The sequence below is a fragment of the Anomalospiza imberbis genome, chromosome 9, assembly GCF_031753505.1.
Source record: "Anomalospiza imberbis isolate Cuckoo-Finch-1a 21T00152 chromosome 9, ASM3175350v1, whole genome shotgun sequence".
Lineage (NCBI taxonomy): Eukaryota > Metazoa > Chordata > Aves > Passeriformes > Viduidae > Anomalospiza > Anomalospiza imberbis.
In genome coordinates this window covers 23,898,922-23,919,201 of record NC_089689.1, presented here as the reverse complement: position 1 = coordinate 23,919,201, position 20,280 = coordinate 23,898,922, and the positions used below count along the sequence as shown (strand labels likewise).

Below are 20,280 nucleotides of genomic sequence, written 5' to 3'. Positions count from 1 at the left end.
CATTATGATTTCTCTACAGTTCTGGGCACTTACCACAATCAGTTAGATAATCAAGTGGTTAAATAGTTTGCTTCTACCTTATCCTTTTACCTAGTATCACTACTAATTAATTAATAATATATTGTCAAAGTTTAGAATCCTTTCCCAAGTTTTATTCTACATATAGCTACCTTTTAGAAGTTCAGATGGCCTGAATATTAATCATTCCTCAATCTACTATTTCTTTCATATATTTTTCTTTTAACTCTTTTTACTTAATTCTTCTGGGTTTGGATCTATAGGTGAAGTTCACAGTTTAATTATAGTATCATTAACACTGATTATTGATTTTCAATGCTTGGTTATGTTTGTACAAAAAAAGGAAAAAAACTTGTCTCTTAATTCAGCATGTCCTCACTGTCATGGCCTTTCTGGATTGAGAATTCTCCTTTTAGGGCATCTTTACTGCTGAGAACTCTTTTGGCCTGGAGATTTTGTGTTACATGAGGATCAAAATTGGATTATATTAAATGTAACTTTTTAATTAGGAAGAGATTCAGATCTCTCTTGGTGAGATCTGAGCTGTTTAGAATAAATATGAGATACCAGGAATTGTTTAAACAGACTGCAGACATTACAGATGAAGGAGAAACGGAGTGTATTTTCTCTTTCTTTGAACAATAGGATATTCAGAGTTTTCTAGACCTTTCTAGCACCCTTTCTGTTTATGCACAGTAATGCTAATAGTGCTATGAAAATAGTCTAAAATAGTATTTTAATAAAGTAAAATATTTCAGAAAATACCAGTTGTGGTCTTACGAACAAAACTAGAAAAACCAGGAATTGATACGTCTGATACTGAGTATTTTAAGAGTATTTTTGCTTCAGGTTGGACAACCAAGTCCTGGTGCTAAACTTCATTCCTGGTGTTCCCTGCGACAAAGCACAGCAGAAGGCTGGCCCAAGGCACCCCATGGTCAGTATTTTCTACTATATATCACATAATGCTTTTGATTTCTGCAGGAATCAGTTTTATTTGGAGCCTTTTATTATTATTTTGATTTTTTTATTTATTACAAAAATGTCAGTCTGTGATGGAGAAAAAGCTCTCAGTTCTTCTTAGGAAAAGGAAGAATGCTGAATAAATTACTGCTTCAAAGGATGCCCTTGAATTGTTCTTTACTTCATGAAGCTTGGGACATAGTTCTACATGATATGAAAATAGGAGAGATTTCCAAAACTCAGACGAGTGCTCTCTTTCACTCCCTTTTTTGTTGAGTTGGATGGTGGAGAAAATCTGCATCATGTTTTGTGGGTGTGTTGATCAGCCTTGGAGTATTGATTATTTTGAAGTTCAGGGGCTGTGTTCCTTCAAAAATGAGTAATGTTTATTTCAGCAGTATTTGTGAGTAGTGGATCAGTGACTTACCATTATTAATGAGCATCCAGGATGTGCTCCAGTATCTGCTTCAGCATCCTTTGGTATCAGTAAGTGAGAGTTTAATAAAAAGCGTGGGACCAGAAATTTAAGAAAGCACCGTAAAACTTGATTTTATTGCACATCTTACAATATGAGGATTTTAATGAGTCTCATCAGTATTTGTTTATGTGTGCTCTGCCTCATTTTTATTTCATTTCCTCACTAATTATAATTTGTTATACAGCAAATCATTATGAACGTGTTATTTCACATTTGTTCTTTGTCATTGCAGTGGGTGCTAGATTTTAAAGGTTTCACATCCCCTTTGGGAACAGATTTGCCAGTCTGTGATGGCTGGATAATGGAACAGACCAGATCATCTGATAGCATTGCACACTTACAAAATAAGCTGGTAGTTTCTGGCCAGTATTTAGGAGACCAAAATCTACCTCAGTATTAATATCCAGAGGATTCTTTCATTTAATGGGAAGTCATGGTTTTCAGCTAAACGTGATTTCCTGAAATACACTGAGGAGACAGAAAAAAAATTGCTTTAGTTTTGTTTGTGAGGACAGATAGGGTGCTTTGTAAAAGATTTCATAGAATTTAGGAAATGCAAATGTATTTTTGATTTCTTATGTCATGGACCTTTTTTCCTCCTCCAGATCTTTCTCCTCTCAACAGCTACAGACCCAAGAAAACTGAAGTGAGTACTTTCAAGTGGTTTTGCTTACACACTGTTTTTTGGGAAGCTCTGAGCTTTCCAATCTTTCTTGGATTGTCTTGCATAGGTATTTTTGAAACGTTGTCTACTGTAGTATCAGAAGCAAGAAAAAGGACATTTTAAATCTGATCTAGCCCACTTAAGGCCTGCTGACAGATTATTTACAAACAGTAGAAGGAAACTTAGCACTCTTTAAAGATGCTTATGCCTGCACATACAGAATTAGCTTTTCTTTGGCCATAAGGCTTGCAGCAAGGCCATAGAGGAGCCTTTAAAGGCTATTTGCTTTTGCGTTGCCAGTTATTCTCAGAGCATTGTTCATTCTGGCAATGTGTGTGAAAGTGCCACAACTGGGAAACCACTGTTGTGTTATTTCACATCCTTTCTTTTTCAGATTTTGGCTTCTTTCTGTATTAAAAGAATCCAAAGATTAACGTCAGGGTCATTTTGGGTTTGGGAGGTTTTATTCTTTACATCCTCATTTAGTTGTTTTTTACCAGTGTTCCTGAAGTACTCTAAAATTTGTGGGTTTAGGCATTTAGTTATGTGTGCCCTCCTAGATTTCCTAATGGCTGGGAAAACTGATGATAACTGGGAAGAGGAAAGAAAGGGAATTATGAGGATAAACCTTGGTATATATGTTAAGCACACTTTTGTCAGACTCTAAACTTTTATTACCAAGGCTGTAGTTCTGTGTACCATGTGAATCTAATATATTGTGCTGCCTCTGGATTGTTCCATGGGTTGTTTAGACTCTCAGGCACTATTCTGAATCTGTGAGATTCCTGAGAAGCCTGCAGGTTGTGCACTCAGAAAAGCTGATAAAAGTGCCGTTGCAGTAAAGTTTCACATAAGGTGGTGTGTTAGTTACCAACATATTCCTCTGAGACTTGTTGATTCACTTCAGACCATGGATTTTTGTCTGAAATGAGGGTCCTTGTTCTTTCCCCAGCAGACAGATATTTCTGAATGAATATACAATCTTTAACCTTTCGGGTTAAGAAATAAAAACATGAAAATTTTACATCTTGATATTTGTAATAAATTTTAGTTTGTTGGGGTATTTTTCAGGCAAAATCTACCAGTGGAAAAGGCTTGGACAGTTCTGCTATTTGCAAGGAGGGTGTGAGCCCAGATCCACCCAACAGAGAGTCCCATTCTGCTGCTTCTTTGGAGTGTTCAGCACCTCCAGCAGTTCAGGAGTCTCCAAGTTCTGTGTTGAGTCGATCTTCTCTGAGGGAAAGGTAATGCCCAGGTTTTGTTCATGACATTCTGGAATTAGGAACATGAGCTGATGATAGCAATGCCTGCCTGACTGTAGTTTATATGTTTGTGGTTTGCAAGGTGTGAGGGTTGAAGGGACTGAAAAATCTTCCTGCAACAGCTGTATTGTTGTTTGACTTTTCCTTTTGCTGTGTTTACCATCACTTCTGCTTGATAATTACAATCCTAGTAACATGGCAGTGAAAATCTCTGAAACAGTGACACCCTGGATTTTAGGTTGCCAATGTCCATCTGGAACAGAGAATTAATAAAGCATCACTTAATAGAATCATCACTGTTTCAGAGGTGATTGAAATCTCAGGAATGTAAATACAGATATGTAAAAATGCCAAATAAACTTTACAGTAGGTACTTGGAAACCTTTTTTCCATCTGACTTTTCACAGGAGTTTTTGAGCACATACTTGTGGCTGTGCTGTAGTCAGATATGTGACTGGAGTGCATAACATGCTTGGGCTAGCTTTAATCTACTCAGTGTGTTATTTTCCAGTCTTTTCACTTTGTTGGCATCCTAAAATTTTGGCTATGATTTTTGAGTGAGAGTGTGGACCTCTGTAGCTATTGTGTGTATATTAATTGCTATATTTCAATTATTTTTCTTAGCTATCTCCACTGACCCCAGTGGAACTGGGTTTGGGACAGTTTCAAATATCCTTTAATTTAGTGGATTTCAATCCCTGGGTTAATATTTTGGGCCAACTTCAGTGTGTTATGAGGGTGGAATGGAAGAAATGTCAAAAAAGCAACAGATGGTTTCATGCTTAAGCCCTCCAGTCCTTCAAGGAGAATATTCCCTCTCTTCAAGGAGAGTATTCCCTGCTTCCTGCTGAGTGTTCTTGGTACTTCTCTTGTACATTCAAGTAGCAAGTTACTGGTTGCCTTTCTGGGAACAGAAAAACTGTATGCAAAGCTAGGCCTGAATAAGCAAATAGATAAAATAATTGGGAGAAACTAAGGGTTAAACTAAGCACCCATCCTAAATGCTGAAAATGTGCTTTGGTGACCATTTCACACTCTGTTACCGTTGGTACCAAGTTAGTCAATGCTTGCAGGTTGCATTTTACAGCCTACACACAGCCTAATGCTTGTTTCCAAAATAGAAAAATTGTCTCAGTTTTTTCTTTAAAAAGAAAAATGACAGATGGCAGGTGGGGACTGAATTTTTAATACTCACAAAGATCAAGTTGGTGTTTTAACAGCTTCCTCTGCTTGAAAACTTGTTTGTTAGTTGTTCTGTATAATAGTGCATCTTGGAAAGTGTTATACAGAGATTAGGATGTATCTGGGGTTTGAGGGAGGTTTCTTTGTCATCTTGTCTGCCTCCCCACTCTCCTCTGACAATGTTTGTGCATTAGTTACCCATATCTGGGGAAGAGATATTGTCATGGTAACTTTTTTATCCTTTCTTCAGCTGAACTCTTTTTGGGGGGTTGGGGCTAAATTATATACACACTTTATTTAGAGCTGATCGGGTACCTTCTATTGGTAGCAGGAAAGTCTTGTATGTTGTGAGCTGCTGTTACATGCATAGTAATTTAGTCATCTGCCAGTTAATCTTGAGCTTATCTTGCTTTTCTTGAATTATCTTGAATGTTCTTGCTTTTTCGCTTTATGAGCCTCTCTCCAGAAGAGATTTCTGATCTTGTGAAATTATGTTTTTTCTTATTATTAAAGTAAATGTTCTCAGCTCTTCAGAGCTGTAACGTCTCTTTATGTAAAATATGTAACCATTTACTTCTGTCATCAGAAAAAAAAATCAAAATGAGAAATAAAGGGCATAGTCTAAAAAAATTGATCTCTTTTTCATGCTGCTGTGATAACAATGGTTTTAGCTGATTGTGTACTGAGAGTTATACTTGGAATGACAAACATGGTTTAGAGGTCAGTGTTTGGAAATGCATGCAAACGCTGCTGTTCAGATCATAGAAATACAGAGGAAATCAGTGCACTGAAAGTAAAGCAGTGTTAGTGTAATTGCAAGAGTATGGAGTCTTATCTCACAGTATTTGGTGTTTATTTCCTCAATTTTATTTTGAATTACAATGACAAATTGCTTAGCATATACAGGCTACTGTTTTTAATGCTAGTCAACCCACAGTCAATATGAAACTTGACTCTCCACCTCGACCTTTAGTTCCCTCTTTTCCCTTTCTCTTTTAAAAAGTAGTGGGAAGTGACTGTCTGCCTTCTTGGGAATACGTCCCAGAGCCCTCCTGTGTGGTTCTTAAACCACTGCAATACTTTTCAGTGAGGCAGAAATTGGGGTTGTGCAAGGTCCTCTGAGCCCTTTTGTATCCTCCTTGGCAGTTTTCAGTCCCTTTCTTTGAGCCTGCTAGAGACACCACAAATCAATCCTCTTCCCCTTTCCTCTGAGATTTCAGTCAGAAGCAGAACTGTAAATAGATTTACTATTGAACAAGACAGCCAAGTTTTGAATATTGATTTCTCATACTTTCTTTTTACATTTTTCATTATGTACACCATCTTAGGAAAGCATTTGCTGACGTTGGAAGCTGACACTCAGCGGTGATGTGGCCATACAACCCCACAGAGGTCCCTTCCAGCCCTCACTGTTCCATGATTCTGTGAGGTTTGATTGCAGCTCCTGTGCAGACCAGTGGCACTCACAGACCCTCGAGTTCCTGCCATGTGTGTCCCACAGTGTGCCAAGGCAGTTGTTTGGTTGGTTGTGCAGAGAGGAGCACCCTGGACATCCTAGGTGCTTTGGGAAAGAGCATTCATGCTCTGTCTTTTCAGTGCTGCTTCAGGAAAGCAAAATTATAGTCCAGTCCTTGCTTTCATGGTGCACAGACATCCTCACACACTCCTAGAAGATGGGAGTTTCTTGGGGACTTACAAGCTAAGCCTTCCTTGCAGCACTGAAACCTGCAGCAAAGTACCTGTCAGAAAGAAAAGGAGAAATAGTGAGATGGATTCCATAAGGTCAAAAAGTCCTTTGAACAGAGCTGTGTGCTGGCACAAGAAAAATCCTTTCCTCAAGAGACTACAACAATCATGGGAGTATTTGACTATTTCTGTTGTGTGAGAGGCAAAGCTACTTCTCGTGCATTTGGGATCAAAGGAGTCTTTTTCCTACTCTGGAAATAGCATGCTTCTACTTTTGTTTCCAGATTGAAGTGCAGTTCGATAGCTTTTTTCATGTTCTCCTGGTTATGCTGCTGAAATGTGATCTTGCCTGCTATAAAATTTAACAAAAATCTAAGTTCTCTTTGAAGTGAGACAGAGGTTAAGTGTCTGGATCAGATGCCCTTCTGTGATATTCCTGTATTGTTTTACTACCATCTTTTTATATTCTCATTTTCCTAGTACTAGGGAAATAACAGCATGAAGTTAGATACTGGTAATGATAGATATAATGACAGATACTAATAGATATTAATGAAATATTAGATCCAATGTGAAGTCCTTGAAAACACCAGTTACCAGAATGTTTGGCTTCAGTGATCTTGAAAACGATCGTCCCAGGATCTTGGGGGTTTTTTTATTGTACAGCAAAAACCAGAAACAGGTGGTTCACTTGATATTTTAGAGACTGGCATGCATCCCGAGACAGGGTTTGCTTCTGTGAGAGGGTATGTTTTAAGTTTTGAGAACTCCTGCTAAAAAGTAGAACACTGAAAAATATTGCAGACTTCTTAGGAAAAAGCTTGCTGTCAGGAGAGGCTGCACCTTGGTTTCCTCTCTTTTCTAGCCATTTAAAAGTCATTTTTTCTGATTTTTGGAATTTTCTTTGGTAGGAAGGTTTTGGGTTTACCAGTCTCATCTCTTGGGAAAGTTTACTTCTTTTGCATCCGGTAAATATTAACTTCTGGAATCATCACTTGAAAATCCGTTATTTCATACTACATTCTATGAAAGTGGGCAATATCTAAGCCTTTTTTCGTATTTTTGACCAACATCTGTACTATTTGTCATCTTCATTGGTTGGTTTTGCTGCAGCAGTAAGTAAATCTGAAATTGATTGCTGTCAGAGCCATTTTGTGTATAAATTAATAAATTCAGAGAAGATAGAAGGTAATGGAAAATCTTGCAAAGAGCATAAGGAGGTGCAGCCAATTTGTGACAAACTAATGATTTAGTACCACAATGATTTCAACCTTTTGGGAGCAACTGCTCAGCTGGAGTATTGACTTTCATTGAAATTTCGGAAGCTGTCTGCCATTAACTTTCGCTCTTTACATGATGTATATTACCACAGTTTTCAGGGCTGGGTATGAGAAGAAGGGGGAAAAAAGCATTTACTAAGAACTCAAACACTGAACTCAGCACATGTCACAAGTGCTTCAAGGTCCATTTATAAACAGGGCTTTTGAAAGTAAGAGAAGCTACATAGAAAGCATGAGAAATTTTACCCTTTTTTTCATGTCCTGCTGAAGAGGGAGAGCAAATTGGTGCACAGCTAAGCTGTCAGCTTCTGCTTCCAAATATTTAGGCATCTGTGCTCTGATTTAAGGCCCTGTCTGTGTGTGGCTGTTCCTGCTTTGTAGTAATAATCCTGCCACTGTGAAAGCAGGCACCTTCCTCCACTTCCAACATTGTGAGAATGGAGGGGGTTTGTGTTGGTGTAACTTCATTACGATTCAGGCTTCTATGTACAAACAGAGCCTCCAAAACACTTCAGAGCTGCATCATAGGCATCATTCACTTTAAAAAAAGCAAACCAAAATTGTGTCCTTGACTAAATAGACCAGGAAAACCCTGAAGTGTAGCCCAGCTTTTCTATTGTGCCTCCTTACAGAGCAGTATGCACTGCAAACCAGGTCCATCCTGCTGAATTGCCACCTCATGTCTCTAAAATGAGAGTAAAGCAATATCCTTCCCTACTATGAATGCTGAATAAAAACCTGCATAGATATAAAATTTGTGAGGTGTTTTTTTTTTATTTTGGAGTTAATTATTTTTGGTTTTGTTGAGGCTCTCTCCTGTTCCATGTGTAAGTTCTTGCAGATTGGTTTTTTTTCAGGTTATACTCAGCTTTAAGTGTTTTTACTCCCTCTTCCCCCCAGTGACAGTAGCGTTCTCTGCAGTTGTGAATCTGGTACTACAGGACTTCATTGATTTCTGTGCTGTGATGGTTTGTCCTTGTATGTGGCTTTGCTCAGCAGGAGGACTGTGTCTTTGAAGCTGATGAATTCTTGTGCAGGCCACATGCACAGAATTGTTCCCAAGGCCGGGGGTGCCATGGTGGAGGAAGGGGTCACGAGAGCCACTGGAAATACTCTGCACAAGGTTCTGGCATTAAATCTGATGATGTGAAATGTATTAATATCTCCTGCTGAAATGTGATATTAATGTTTTTACTATTTACAAGTGGATGATTGGATTGTCTGACATTTAAAAATTCCTATTTATTACCGCTCTCAAGTTTGCTAGCTGCTGTTTGAGTAGAGTACATGGGTGGATGTATCCTGTTTGCATTTCTAATGGAGTATTTCATCCTAACAGATAAAATTATACATGAAAATAATCTTTAGCACACAATCTACACTGTCTGTTTGGCTGCTTCTTTTTTTTTCCATCAAGGTAGATGTTGTCTGTATGACCTTAAAAAATCCTTATCTCATAAAAGAAAATAAATGCCTTTTAGTCACATTACAAGGGAAAATGGTTCTGTTTCCTTGATCGGACTCAACGCAACATCTTTGAAATTAAACTTGAAAAGTTCTCTGATTGATCTGGCTTTTTCTAGGTCACTGAGCTATATTTCCAAAGTGTTTATACAATCTATTGGAATCAATAAACAATTTAAACTGATGTAACTGCAGAATGTTTGCAAGTCCCAGGGAAAATTGAAAGTATGACAAAGAATACAGCTGTAGGAGTTTATTTCGTTTATCAGGACAAACAGTCATTGAAATGAAATTACTTTCCTTTGAACACTGCAATATGATAGTGACACCTTAATCACATAAATAAGTAGCTGGTCATTTTAAAGAGTTGTTATTGGTGATTTTGGGCAAATGGAATCCCTTTATTTATACTCCCAGAAGCTGTGCAATAAAGCCTGTTTTTAAAGTATTTCCAGTCAGAAAGTTAGAATATCATAAAAAGGTTTCACTTCAGATTATAGTCGTTGTGTTTCAGGCATGCTTTTATTTTAGTTTGCATTTCAGGCATGATTTTATTTTAGTTGCATTTCAGTTGGCAAATATTAACATTATTCTTTATATGTGGATTAGACCCAATAGTTGTTGCTAAAATTAGACAATAAAAATACTAGAAAAGCTAATTTAAAAGAAGCTGATACCATTTTTAATCACATTTAACGTTTTGATTTTTTTTTTTTTTTTTTTTTTTTTTTTTTTGGTAAATGAAGTTTTGTGGGGGGGTGTCTGTGTGAGAGGCCAACATTTGTTATACCACAGCGCACACTAGTGGATTGATCCATAAAATCACCCGGAGAAAGAATTTAATAGTTCTCGAATTAAGTACTTAAATCTTCTTCTTGCAGACATAGCCATGTATTTTCTAACTGAATACAATAGCAAGCTGGGTTTTCTTTTTTTTTTCCCAAAAGTAAATACATTTGTCTCCAAAGATATTTGTAAATTTAGGATTAATAACAATGACCTGAAGTCTTACATACGAATTTCATAAAATTTATTTCCCAAAGGCAATCTATTCCAACTTCCCAGAGCAAGCAACCTTAGTGTTGGCAGAACAGCAGCTGCTGTATAAATAAGGGAAAATGCCATGACTTCATGGCTCTATCTTTTATTTGTCAAGTGGGAAATGACTCACTCTTACTGCATCTAGGATGCAGATTTTAAACGTGCATTTCAGAGGTCCTTTAATATCAGTAAATGTTGTAAATTCTAATGGGAAGCCATAAGATGATAGTATCACTGCAGACCCTTTCCCTTTCCTCTCTTCTTTTAAAAAAAGAGGGCTTTTTTTGAAAACACAAGCGGTAGAGCACATGCATTGTAATGCAGTACATCAAATGGGGTTTGACTGCATTAGGGAAATTAATATTCCTTTCTGCTTAAGGGGACTCACACTTCTGTTTCTTTAAAGGCAATGCTTTTCTCCCCTAACAAAATTCTCAAACCATTTTACTTTCTTTTAGAAGAAGTTATGTGAAATCTTTTAGTGCAACAGATTGCTGGATTCTAGTATGCAAAAGAACTTCACAGTATGAATTTGCCATACATGCTCTTGGGTTTGGAATTAATTGCAAAATTCTCAGGATAGTAATATGAATTCTTTAGACAACTTGGTGAAAATTCCTGCTTGTAGTGATCCATGGATAAACAACAATAAAATCATTAGAAATGTGGCAATACATCCCCATATAGATTATATGTTATATACTTCCAGTATTGTGTCATTTCTTGGCACCCTTTCTTGAAGAAAAATAGAAGCATTTTCAAGTAGATGAATTGATTTAAATAAACTCTTAAATAAGCTGAAAATAGCTTAAAACTCTTAAATAAGCTGAAAATCATGCTGTTTAGAACCAAGAGAATGATATTTTGGACATACAAACAACAATAAGTGAATCCAAGTTGCTTATATAAAAGAAAATAGAAAAAGATTACTCAAAACCAGAAAACTGGTCACTTTCTAGTTCTATTTCAGTCTCTGTCTCTGGTAATAAAAGGAATGAACCAAAAGATCGCAAAGAACTCTATGCAGGTTGCCTGCCTGCAACCTTCAAGATAATCTGGCACTTCCCACTTTTGGGATCCTGCTTCCATTAATTTTTGCATTGCCAGGCTGCTTGTTTTGCACCGAAGCTTTCTCTGTCTACTTGGTTTGTTCTTTTTGAAAGGAGCTGGGCAGTTCTTTAGCTGTATTGAAATTTCTGGAGATTTGGTGAAGGTGAACTGAGCCGGGCACAGTCAGACTGGGGATTTGAGAGTGGTAGACTGGATAATGCAGGGAATGTGATAACTGGGAGAGAGGAAGGCAGAAAAGCTGGCACTCTCAGTCCCTGTACAGAGCAGACTGTGGAATCTCAGGGTTCAGAGTCATGCTGTTTCTCCACTGCATCAAATTTGGGAAGCCACCAAAGCATGTCAGTGCTCCTGGTGCTCTTGATCCAGGCAGGGAATGGCAGCTCTGTGCTGCTGTTGGCTACTGTTCAGCAGCTGAGATTGCAGTGCCTGCTGTGCCAGCTCACAGCTCGCCCAGTGACCCGTGCTCACATTAGCATGATGCCACATCAGGAGCTGGGATTTTCTGGGTGCCAAGTCAAGCTCTCAGAGCTTAGGCAACACTGAAATGAAGATGCACAATCTTCATTTGGTGCTCTGTTTCTTTCCAGTGTGATGAGCTTGTGTAAGTAAGCATTTCATAACTTTCCTCCAATTATTCTTTCCTTCTATTGATGTGTCTTTTTAAAAAAAATACATTTGAATGTATTTTTTAATGTACATGGTTGGCATGTAAACGATCCTGTTCTTAAAATTTTAGTTGACTCCCTTAAGGGACTGAGAATAATTATTGTTATGAAATTTCTTTTAGCTTCTGAACTTGCTCAGAAGGATGAGCTTCTGAGAAGGATGAGAAGGGCTTTTTTTAGTAAAGTGGAAAAAATAACCAAAATATAACAAGGTAAAATCCAAAAGTAACTGTTTGTTTTAAATTACTCATACCAAGCAAGCTACCTAGTTTTTAATATTAAAAAGAAAACCAACAAAACTTAAAATGCAGTTCCTCTTGTGAAATAAAGACTGCAAATGCAAGTTTTTGACTCCATGTGTTTTCCAATTTGCATGCATTGGGGTTGCCTTCCTTTAGATTTATTCCAGTGAAAAGAACTTTATGTGTGCAATACTTCCTTTAAAGAGAGGCAAATGAAACATGATCACTGGAAATAGTATGTTTTTTTTTTATTCTGTAGGGACCACACAAACATTACAGAAATATTACTCAAGTTACAAAATCATCAACATTTTCAATGTTTTTCATCTTCTGTTGGTGTTGTGGCTGCATACTGTTTATGCACTGCTTTGAAATGTTTCTTTACTGGTACCCCAGAGGAGAAAAAGAATAAAATTGAAACATTGTGTGTGTTGCAAGTAGGAGGAGGTAATGCATGCTTCATAATTAAAATGAAAAAGAAATCTGAATCAATGAGTTTTTCAACAAGAAAATATTTCTTCACTTTGCTTTTCTTCTTCCTCTTGCAGATTTAGCACTGGTTGGCCTTCACCAGCAAATGGAGATGAGATCCATAAAAGAGTGAAAAATATTTTAAGAACACACAGTGCTAGACAGCGCCTCATATTTGTAAGTTTGACTGCAAACTCAATCCTTTCTCTTCTCTGAAATGGATGAAAAAGAGAACTGTGCCTACAGTCTTGGATTTATTAGAATGTTGTCCTTTGGGACAGCCTTGATCGTAGAAATATGGATTTGGTGTGTGAGCTCAACTGTTTCACACTGATTTCAGAAGCCTCCTTTTCTTTCGCCTTTATCAAGTAGTACAGGCAACCCTCTCATGGCTTATTGAGAGTAATTATATTGGGGTGTGGGTTTTTTCTATTCTGATTCTTCACTCCCAGTTTAAGCAAAAAATGTTAGTGTAGAACATCAAGGCTTAACATGTTGTGCAGCTGCACATCAGCAGCTGCATGTATCCAGCTGTTTCTAGAGCTAATATTATTCTTTAGATGTGTGCTTTTTTCCCCTTAATTACCTGGCTATCAATGAACAGAGCTCTTTGTCTAATGAGATTACACCCAGGAACAGAATATTTTACCTTGGATGAAATTTTGAGGTGTGGTTTAAGACAGACAAAAATTTTTCCTATTGTGATTTTGAGAAACACAGTTTCTCAAAAAAATGCCGGAGCATTGTACCAGCTGAATAAGATTGTTCATCTGCAGAGAATTTAGAATCCTGAGTGTAAGGTGAGGCAAAAGAAAGGTAGGATAGAAAGGTTGTAAGGATGAGAGATGATTATGATACAATGATCATAATGATGATTATGATCTAAGATGATGAGGAGCTCTGGCAATCTAACTCAGAAATGTTATTGATGGGGTAGAAGAGACATAAGTCTCCCAAAGTGGAGAAAGGCATCGTTTTTGCTTCAGTTTCTCTCTTAGAAAATAGAATGTTGACAGAAATCTGCTTTTGAATGTTGGTGCAATTTTAAGTTGCTACTGTCCCCAGCTGTCCACCTTTCCCCTTGTCTCACCTCATTCTCACTTAATCTGATTATTTTCTCATTTCTGTTCAATGTTCATTTTTACCTTAGTTGTTGTGGGTTTTGTTTTTAACTCAGAAAAATCTTGTCTCATGCATACTCAGACTGTTTGATTTAGTTCATGTTGTACCTCCCCAATTATATGAATGTTATGATTTTGTGAGCTGCTGCCTCTCAAATAGAAGATGCCCATGACATTTTTCTGTGTTTCAGTCACTCAGAATAGGTACAAATCATGTCAAATGCTCCCCTGATGTTTCAATGAACTTAAGATAACAAACTGGATTTCCTGATAGTATTCATAGCAATGAACACTTGCACAGCCTGAACTATCTCCAGTGGTTCTTGACTGCTTTCCTTAAACCATGACTTTATGATAAGGAGAGTTGAATGATTGGTTACATGGTCCCTCCATACAGTCAAAAAGACTGTGCAGACATTGTGTTTCTGCCCTAAAAAATCCAGCTATTAGGGCATTGGTTCTTTAATTACCAACCTGATCAAACCAGTGCTGACAAAGGACCATTTTTCTCACTCTCTTTTCTTCCACTGAGCAAAAGGAATGGAAGGATGCTACAGAGAAGTCTTGTGGTGTTGGATAGTTGTGTAGAGCTGCCTCGTGAAAGCTGTGCTAACAGCAGCTGACCTGATGAAAAAAGAAAAAAAAAATCAGTTCTCCTTTTAATGAGTGCTGTAAAATACACCAGGATTGGCTGTGCTTCCCCACAGGGCCCAAAATCGAGGCTGTGTTGTTGCACAGTGGATTACTGAGGTAAATGGGTCATCTTGAAAGTGGGGGAGTAGTAAAGCAAGTGTACTGGCAATGTGGTGAGCAGATTCTGGCTCCAGTCTAGATCCTCTTCAAACTTTGAAAGGTTAAGAAGTACCTCTTATTCTGTTTCACTCCAAAGAGCCTAATACTAAATAACCATTCCCAGAAGCATACAGCTGTGTCTTCCAAAATTTCTTTTTCATTGTGCTCTACAAAAATAGTGTGACTAGAGCTCTGCTGCAGATTCCTTGGGGTGTCCACTGTACCCTTCTGCTGTGACATTGTGACAGTATTGTAATGTTTCCATCTCCTTTTGCTTTCCAGAACATAATTTGCCTCTGGCAAATGCAGCAGAATTTTATTTACCGCTGTACCCCATTTCCTCTTCAGTGCTTTGTAGTCTATGACTGCTGAAGGAAGAGAGCTCTTCTGTTTACAAACACACTTATTACCTTGTATTTCACCACAATAAATTCTTTCAGGTTTTTCCTCATCCATATGCTGTTGTTCAGCTTGCTCTGCATCTTATAGCCATCTACCACTATATTTATTGTCTTTTCTCCCAGTTCTGTGTTAGCAGCAAGTGTGATTATTTTTACTGCAGTCTTTTTTCCAATTATTTCTCCTATAGCATGAAAGATGACTTTGTTTAGTAATCCTTACAGCAATTGACTTGTGCTGAAAGCATCACTTAATATCACCCCTTAAGTAAGGTCTTTGCTCTTCAGAGTAGAGTGAACATGATTGTGTGTGCTGGAATTTCTACCTTCCCATCTCAGGTGAGCAGCTGGCTCCCTCCACACGGGTGTTTTGTTTCTTTCTTACTTAAGAGGGCAAATTTGGGTTAATTAATGTCTAGATAGCATTTGGAAGGTAAAACTGCATTCTAGCAACTGAGAATACCTGACTGAAGGGTCATTAAGTGTATCAGATTATTTTTAAAGTTCAGTAAGCATATACTCAACCTTGGATATGAAATTCAAGAATTGAGATGTGTGGAATGCTTCTGCCTTGTAAAACACATGAAATAGATAACATAATAACTTTCAGGGTTTTTTCCCCTTTTCTGCAAGGAGCACAAAAGCAGTAAGTAGTAGGTTTCACAGCATTTTGCCAATATGTTTATTGAGGTTTATTGAAGCTTCTGCTGTCTGCGTAGTTCTCTAGATCTACACTGTCTAGAAATTCTTTCCAGTTTATTACCTGAAAATTATTAGCTGAAGTGTACTGAACTTAATTAAAAGTGTTCATAAATGGCATTTGGCTCATTAGACTTTGTCCCTTTCTCCCCCAAGAAATATAAGCACTTTAATAGTCTTCTAAATGGAAAGAAAGTATTTTTGAAATGAGATCATTGTAATCAGAAACCAAGGTAATGAGAATTTGATTTCTGGGGTTTTTTTAGGATGATTTGCCTCAGACAAGAGAACCTTCAGATAATATGCCCTTAACTGTGAGTGAGCTGCGGACCAGGTATGGAGTTTTTCTCTGACCCAGACAAAACAGTCATACTCAATATTGCCCTTTACACTTAGCTACAAATTTCTCTTCCCATTTTGAGCTTTGTCCTACATTGCACAGGGAAAAGGTTTTAGGCGTTACTCATACTAAGCTTTCTCACCTAAAAGCCAAATAGAGTTAAATATAATTATGCCTTTGATGTTGTTTGGCACTGTGTCAGTTTAGTCTTCATAAAACACTGGGTTTGGAACTGGACTTGGCTGTAAAAATTATTCTTGGGCAGAGGTTTTTTGAATTTGTCAACCAGAGGGCAAATGTCACTTTTAAAATAACTACTTGGTTATTTATTTTTCTTACAACTATGGCAGTGGAAAAATAAATTTAAGTTTATTTAGTAATATGGTTTGAGGCTGAGTTTTTTGGATTGTCCCTCTTTTGGTTTTTTTGGGGTTTTTTGTGGTTTTTCTTGGGTGTTTTGGGGTTTTTTTGGTGGGTTATTTGTTTTTTTGGTGTTTTTGTTGTTTTTTTTTTTTTTTTTTTTTTTTTGTTTTTTGGTTTTTTTTTTTTTTTTTGCAAAACTGATAATTGGAAAAGAGAAGCATTTTCCAAAAATACACAGCAGATTTGTATGGTATAGTTTAGTGATACAGCATGCTGTATTTTAGAAGCTGTCTTGGAAACCTGAGATCTTAAAAACCTGGTTTCTGCACATTAATTACTCTGTGTACTCCTCACATACATGAGGAGTTCAATAGACTGGCAGTTACACAAAAAGCTTCTGCATCGCTTCCCTAAATTTTCCTCCTGTTCCAAACCACAACACCAGGGTTTAATTTGAATAATTTACTTATAAGATACCAATTAAATTGATTTTGATTACTTCTGTAGTAGAAGTTACCAATACTGATGTTCTTTGTGTATGCACACAGTATTTTGTACAATGTTTTTGGTACCTATTGGAGGAAAGATACTAAGTATTGGAAGTGTTTTTTGGGCTTCTATGGCTTTTCTGGTTTTCTTTATATGAAGGGAGAAGTCCTAGAACTGTGGTGCTATACTTGAGAGGTGTTGCCATTAGGAAAGGCTTTATTTTGATAGTTGAATACACACACTGTTTTCTAATAATGGCACCCCAAATCACCACTGTCTACCCCTGAAAGGAAGGTATTTCAATATGGGTACCATAAAACTTCTACTTGAAATTTATAAGCTTCAAAAAGTTCACTTCTGATTTGCTGGCTTCTTTAAAAATCCCTGTGATTGGTAATCCCCTCTGTGCAACAGATTACTCTGATTTCCATATGGTTGTGAAGTTGCTGCTGCAGTTGTGTCTCCTGTACCTGTGCTCATTCCTGCATTCTGTGTAGCCTTTCTGCTCCCTTATCCTTTGTCCTGACAGCTGGAGCAATTAAATTGTTTAGGATGTGTTTGTAAGAGAGAAAGTGCAAGTTTTTGTTTTGAGGCAGCTTTGGGACTTGGAGATTTTTGCTCAAACTGTAGACCATGAAAAAAATGGAAAATAAACCTTAATACTCCAGACTGCTGAAGTGATGGGATATGAAGTGTGGCACTCGGGTTGGGAAAGGACTGCTCCTTGGGTTTAGAGGCCAGCAGCACTGGGGGTGAGACATAAAGGCCTTGAGGACAGTCAGATCGCTGAGTGTTTGCCACAGTGCTCATAAACAGGATACAAGGACAGAGACAGAGTTCATGGAAGGACAGGGTACTGTCGACCAAATTCTGGCAGTAAAGTAGAAGGATGATTGAAAACCGCTGGGAGTAAGGAAAAGGCCTGTGTTTTGTGAAATATTTAGTATATGATTCACTCAGAAAAGAACTTCTGGGACTCTTAAAGGAGATGTATGAGGGAACAAAAGCATATGACAGGTATTTCAGAGCAGGGAGTTGCGTGCAGAAATCTTGCTGTTAATATGATTTGTGAGTGTAATTCCCAGATTGCTTAGCTCAGGTTGTCAGCTGGTTTCCCGTTGAGACAGGAGAGGGAATCTTCCCTAACTTGGCTGTAGCTTTGTCCAGGTATCTCATGCACAAGGGCTGGCTAATGGAAATGCATGAAAACACACACAGCCCTCCAAAAAGAAAAGGGAAAATTAAGCCTTTTTATGTCTTTTTCAGTACCAGAATAAGGAACTTGTAGAAGTTACTGTTGGTTTTTGAGTCTTTACTGCAATTAAAGTGTTGGATTTTGAGAGTCTATAGCTTTTTTCAAGTGTCTGAGCTTTTAGGAGAAGAAAAGGCAAGCACAAAGCTGCTGCTGGAAATGGATTCCAAGGAAAAGAGTGTCAGAGCTGTTTGTTGTATAGTTACAAGTGCTATGCCTGCTGGTTGGCCTTAGAATTCTCCATCAGAAATGACGTACCACAAACTGCAGGAAGGAGGAGGTGAAACTGCAGTTGTTGAGTCCCCAGGGTATTGACTTCTCTGTATTTGACACAGGCTTGTATAACTGCTCTGTTGATTTTGGTTGGTAGGTTGGTTTCTTTGTGTCCAAAGCATGAGGTACAGTTAACTCAGGATGATAAACAGGTTTAAATTTGCTCCATGCCATTGACTGACTTTAAATGATGGAGCCTTTTTGAATAAGTGTGAAAGTGGCCTTCCTCTCTTATATTGGAGCCACAAAGAGGTCTTGTTTTATTTGGTGTTGGTTGGCATCACCCTAATATTTGAATGTAAGAAATTTAAAAGCATAAGCTGGTCCTTTGTTTTTTTTTTTTTTCCATGGGACAGTAGAAGCTTAGAGATGTGAATTTAGAAAACTGATCCTTCATCTTCCTCTTCTTCCCCTTTTCTGTTCTTCAGATGAAAACCTTGTGTTTTGATGCAGCTGAACACATGTATTCATGGATGTGGCCTAAGGTTTCTTTCAATTTTGTTGTATGTTGGCTGATACTAACTTGAAGATGAAGTATTAAGTACTGGTCTGATTGCAGAAGACACTATCATTAATAAACGACATGTATATAAGAAGCTGTAAAGCTTCCCTGTGAAATGTAATCCATTTCCTGCATGAAGATGGTCACCTTAAGCTTCACATTCCCAGTTTCATTTCCCAGAGAACATTTGCAAAAGCTGAAGATAACTCAGTCCTAATTTTTAAGTGTCTTAAGTGCCTAAATCTCTGAGCAGATGTGAAAAATGTCATCTCAGTTGTATTTTTTTTCTGATGATTTTTGAGCTTCTTGTTTCATGCTTTATTACAGGGAAATTGCTCATTTAATTATATGACACAAACCTTTGTTTTGAAAGTATCAAGAGGAAGCAGATAGTCATGATGTTGAGATATAAACTATTCAGACTTGTCAGTGTTTTGTAATGAGTATAAATTTCACTTCATAGATCTAAGGAATAATTTCTCAAAGCAACTGAAAGATGAGCCTGTATTTGTGTTTGGTATTAAAACAGTGACACAGAAGATAGGGTGGGGAAGGAACCCTAGATTGCCACTATATCAAAATGTGTTTGTTAGAAAACTTAATCCATGATGCTTCCAATAGAGCACTTTACAGCTGCAACCACAGTAATTTAATATCCCCCTGATAGATTGTCCTCATATTGAAATAGCTGCTTGTGGTTACAATTTCACCTTCAAAGGACACAAAAATCCTACTGTGTTGCTCTTGCCTAGTCACACAGCCTGCAAAAATACAGCAAAATTACTGTAGGTTCTCTGAAAATTCATTCTATTTGAGGGGCATTACAAAGTGTACTCAGATAAGTGGGGGAGGATTTGTATGAATGAATAACGTGGGGGGTGGTTCCCATTTCTTAAAAGTAGCTGCAGTGCAGTTTTTATTTTGGTTTGTGGAAGGTAATCCATGCTAAGCAGCTCAACATTGGTATTTCTGCTGGTTTTGTTACTGATTCCTCTTCCATATCTCGGTTTGATCATTGTTTCTTATCTTCTTTCCTCTGACAGCGCTCCAGTGCAGCAGAACACTCCTGTTCACTTGGATAGTGGTGAATGTTGGTCTGGTCCTGCAGCTGTGTACAAAGAGAAGCCTTACAGAGCAATCTTGGAGGAGAGTCTCGCAAAAATATACGGAGAGATGTACAAAAAAACTGCTGGTGCTGTTTCAGACCACAAAACACATTCCTGAAAGCAAGTCACCTGAAAACACACAGTATACAGTATTTGCAACTAAACCTGTTTTTATACAACATTTGTACTCTATTTTTTAAGGTGTCTTATGGTTAAGCAGGGTTTTGGAGAAATGGGGATTTGGCCTGGGCTGAAAAAAGGAAATATAATTATCATTCACCCCCTGGAAAAGAAACAAATAATCCCTAACAAAAAAATCCCCTCTACAGTTCAGCAAGATGGTGTTGCTCCTTTGAGACTCTGAACATAGAGTCATTTGAAGACTAATAGGTCTGCTGCATATTCCTGTGTGACATCAACTCAGGTTTCAGCTGCAGCCAGTTCTCATTAAATATCTA

The 20,280-nt window shown here is 37.6% G+C and overlaps 1 protein-coding gene across 3 annotated transcripts in view; it reads left to right on the top strand.

Annotated features, from left to right (window-relative positions):
• The window catches only part of SPATA6 (spermatogenesis associated 6), a 35,623-nt gene extending 15,620 nt beyond the window's left edge, over positions 1 to 20,003 (top strand). For all 3 annotated transcript variants that reach the window (XM_068198687.1, XM_068198684.1, XM_068198685.1), the window contains exons 8-13: positions 868 to 955; positions 2,065 to 2,105; positions 3,195 to 3,367; positions 12,565 to 12,664; positions 15,764 to 15,831; positions 19,760 to 20,003. In XM_068198687.1, the coding sequence (XP_068054788.1) occupies positions 868 to 955; positions 2,065 to 2,105; positions 3,195 to 3,367; positions 12,565 to 12,664; positions 15,764 to 15,831; positions 19,760 to 19,940 (651 nt within the window). In that variant the 3' untranslated portion in view covers positions 19,941 to 20,003. The remainder of the gene's footprint in view (positions 1 to 867; positions 956 to 2,064; positions 2,106 to 3,194; positions 3,368 to 12,564; positions 12,665 to 15,763; positions 15,832 to 19,759) is intronic.
• Positions 20,004 to 20,280: the final 277 nt, after the last annotated feature.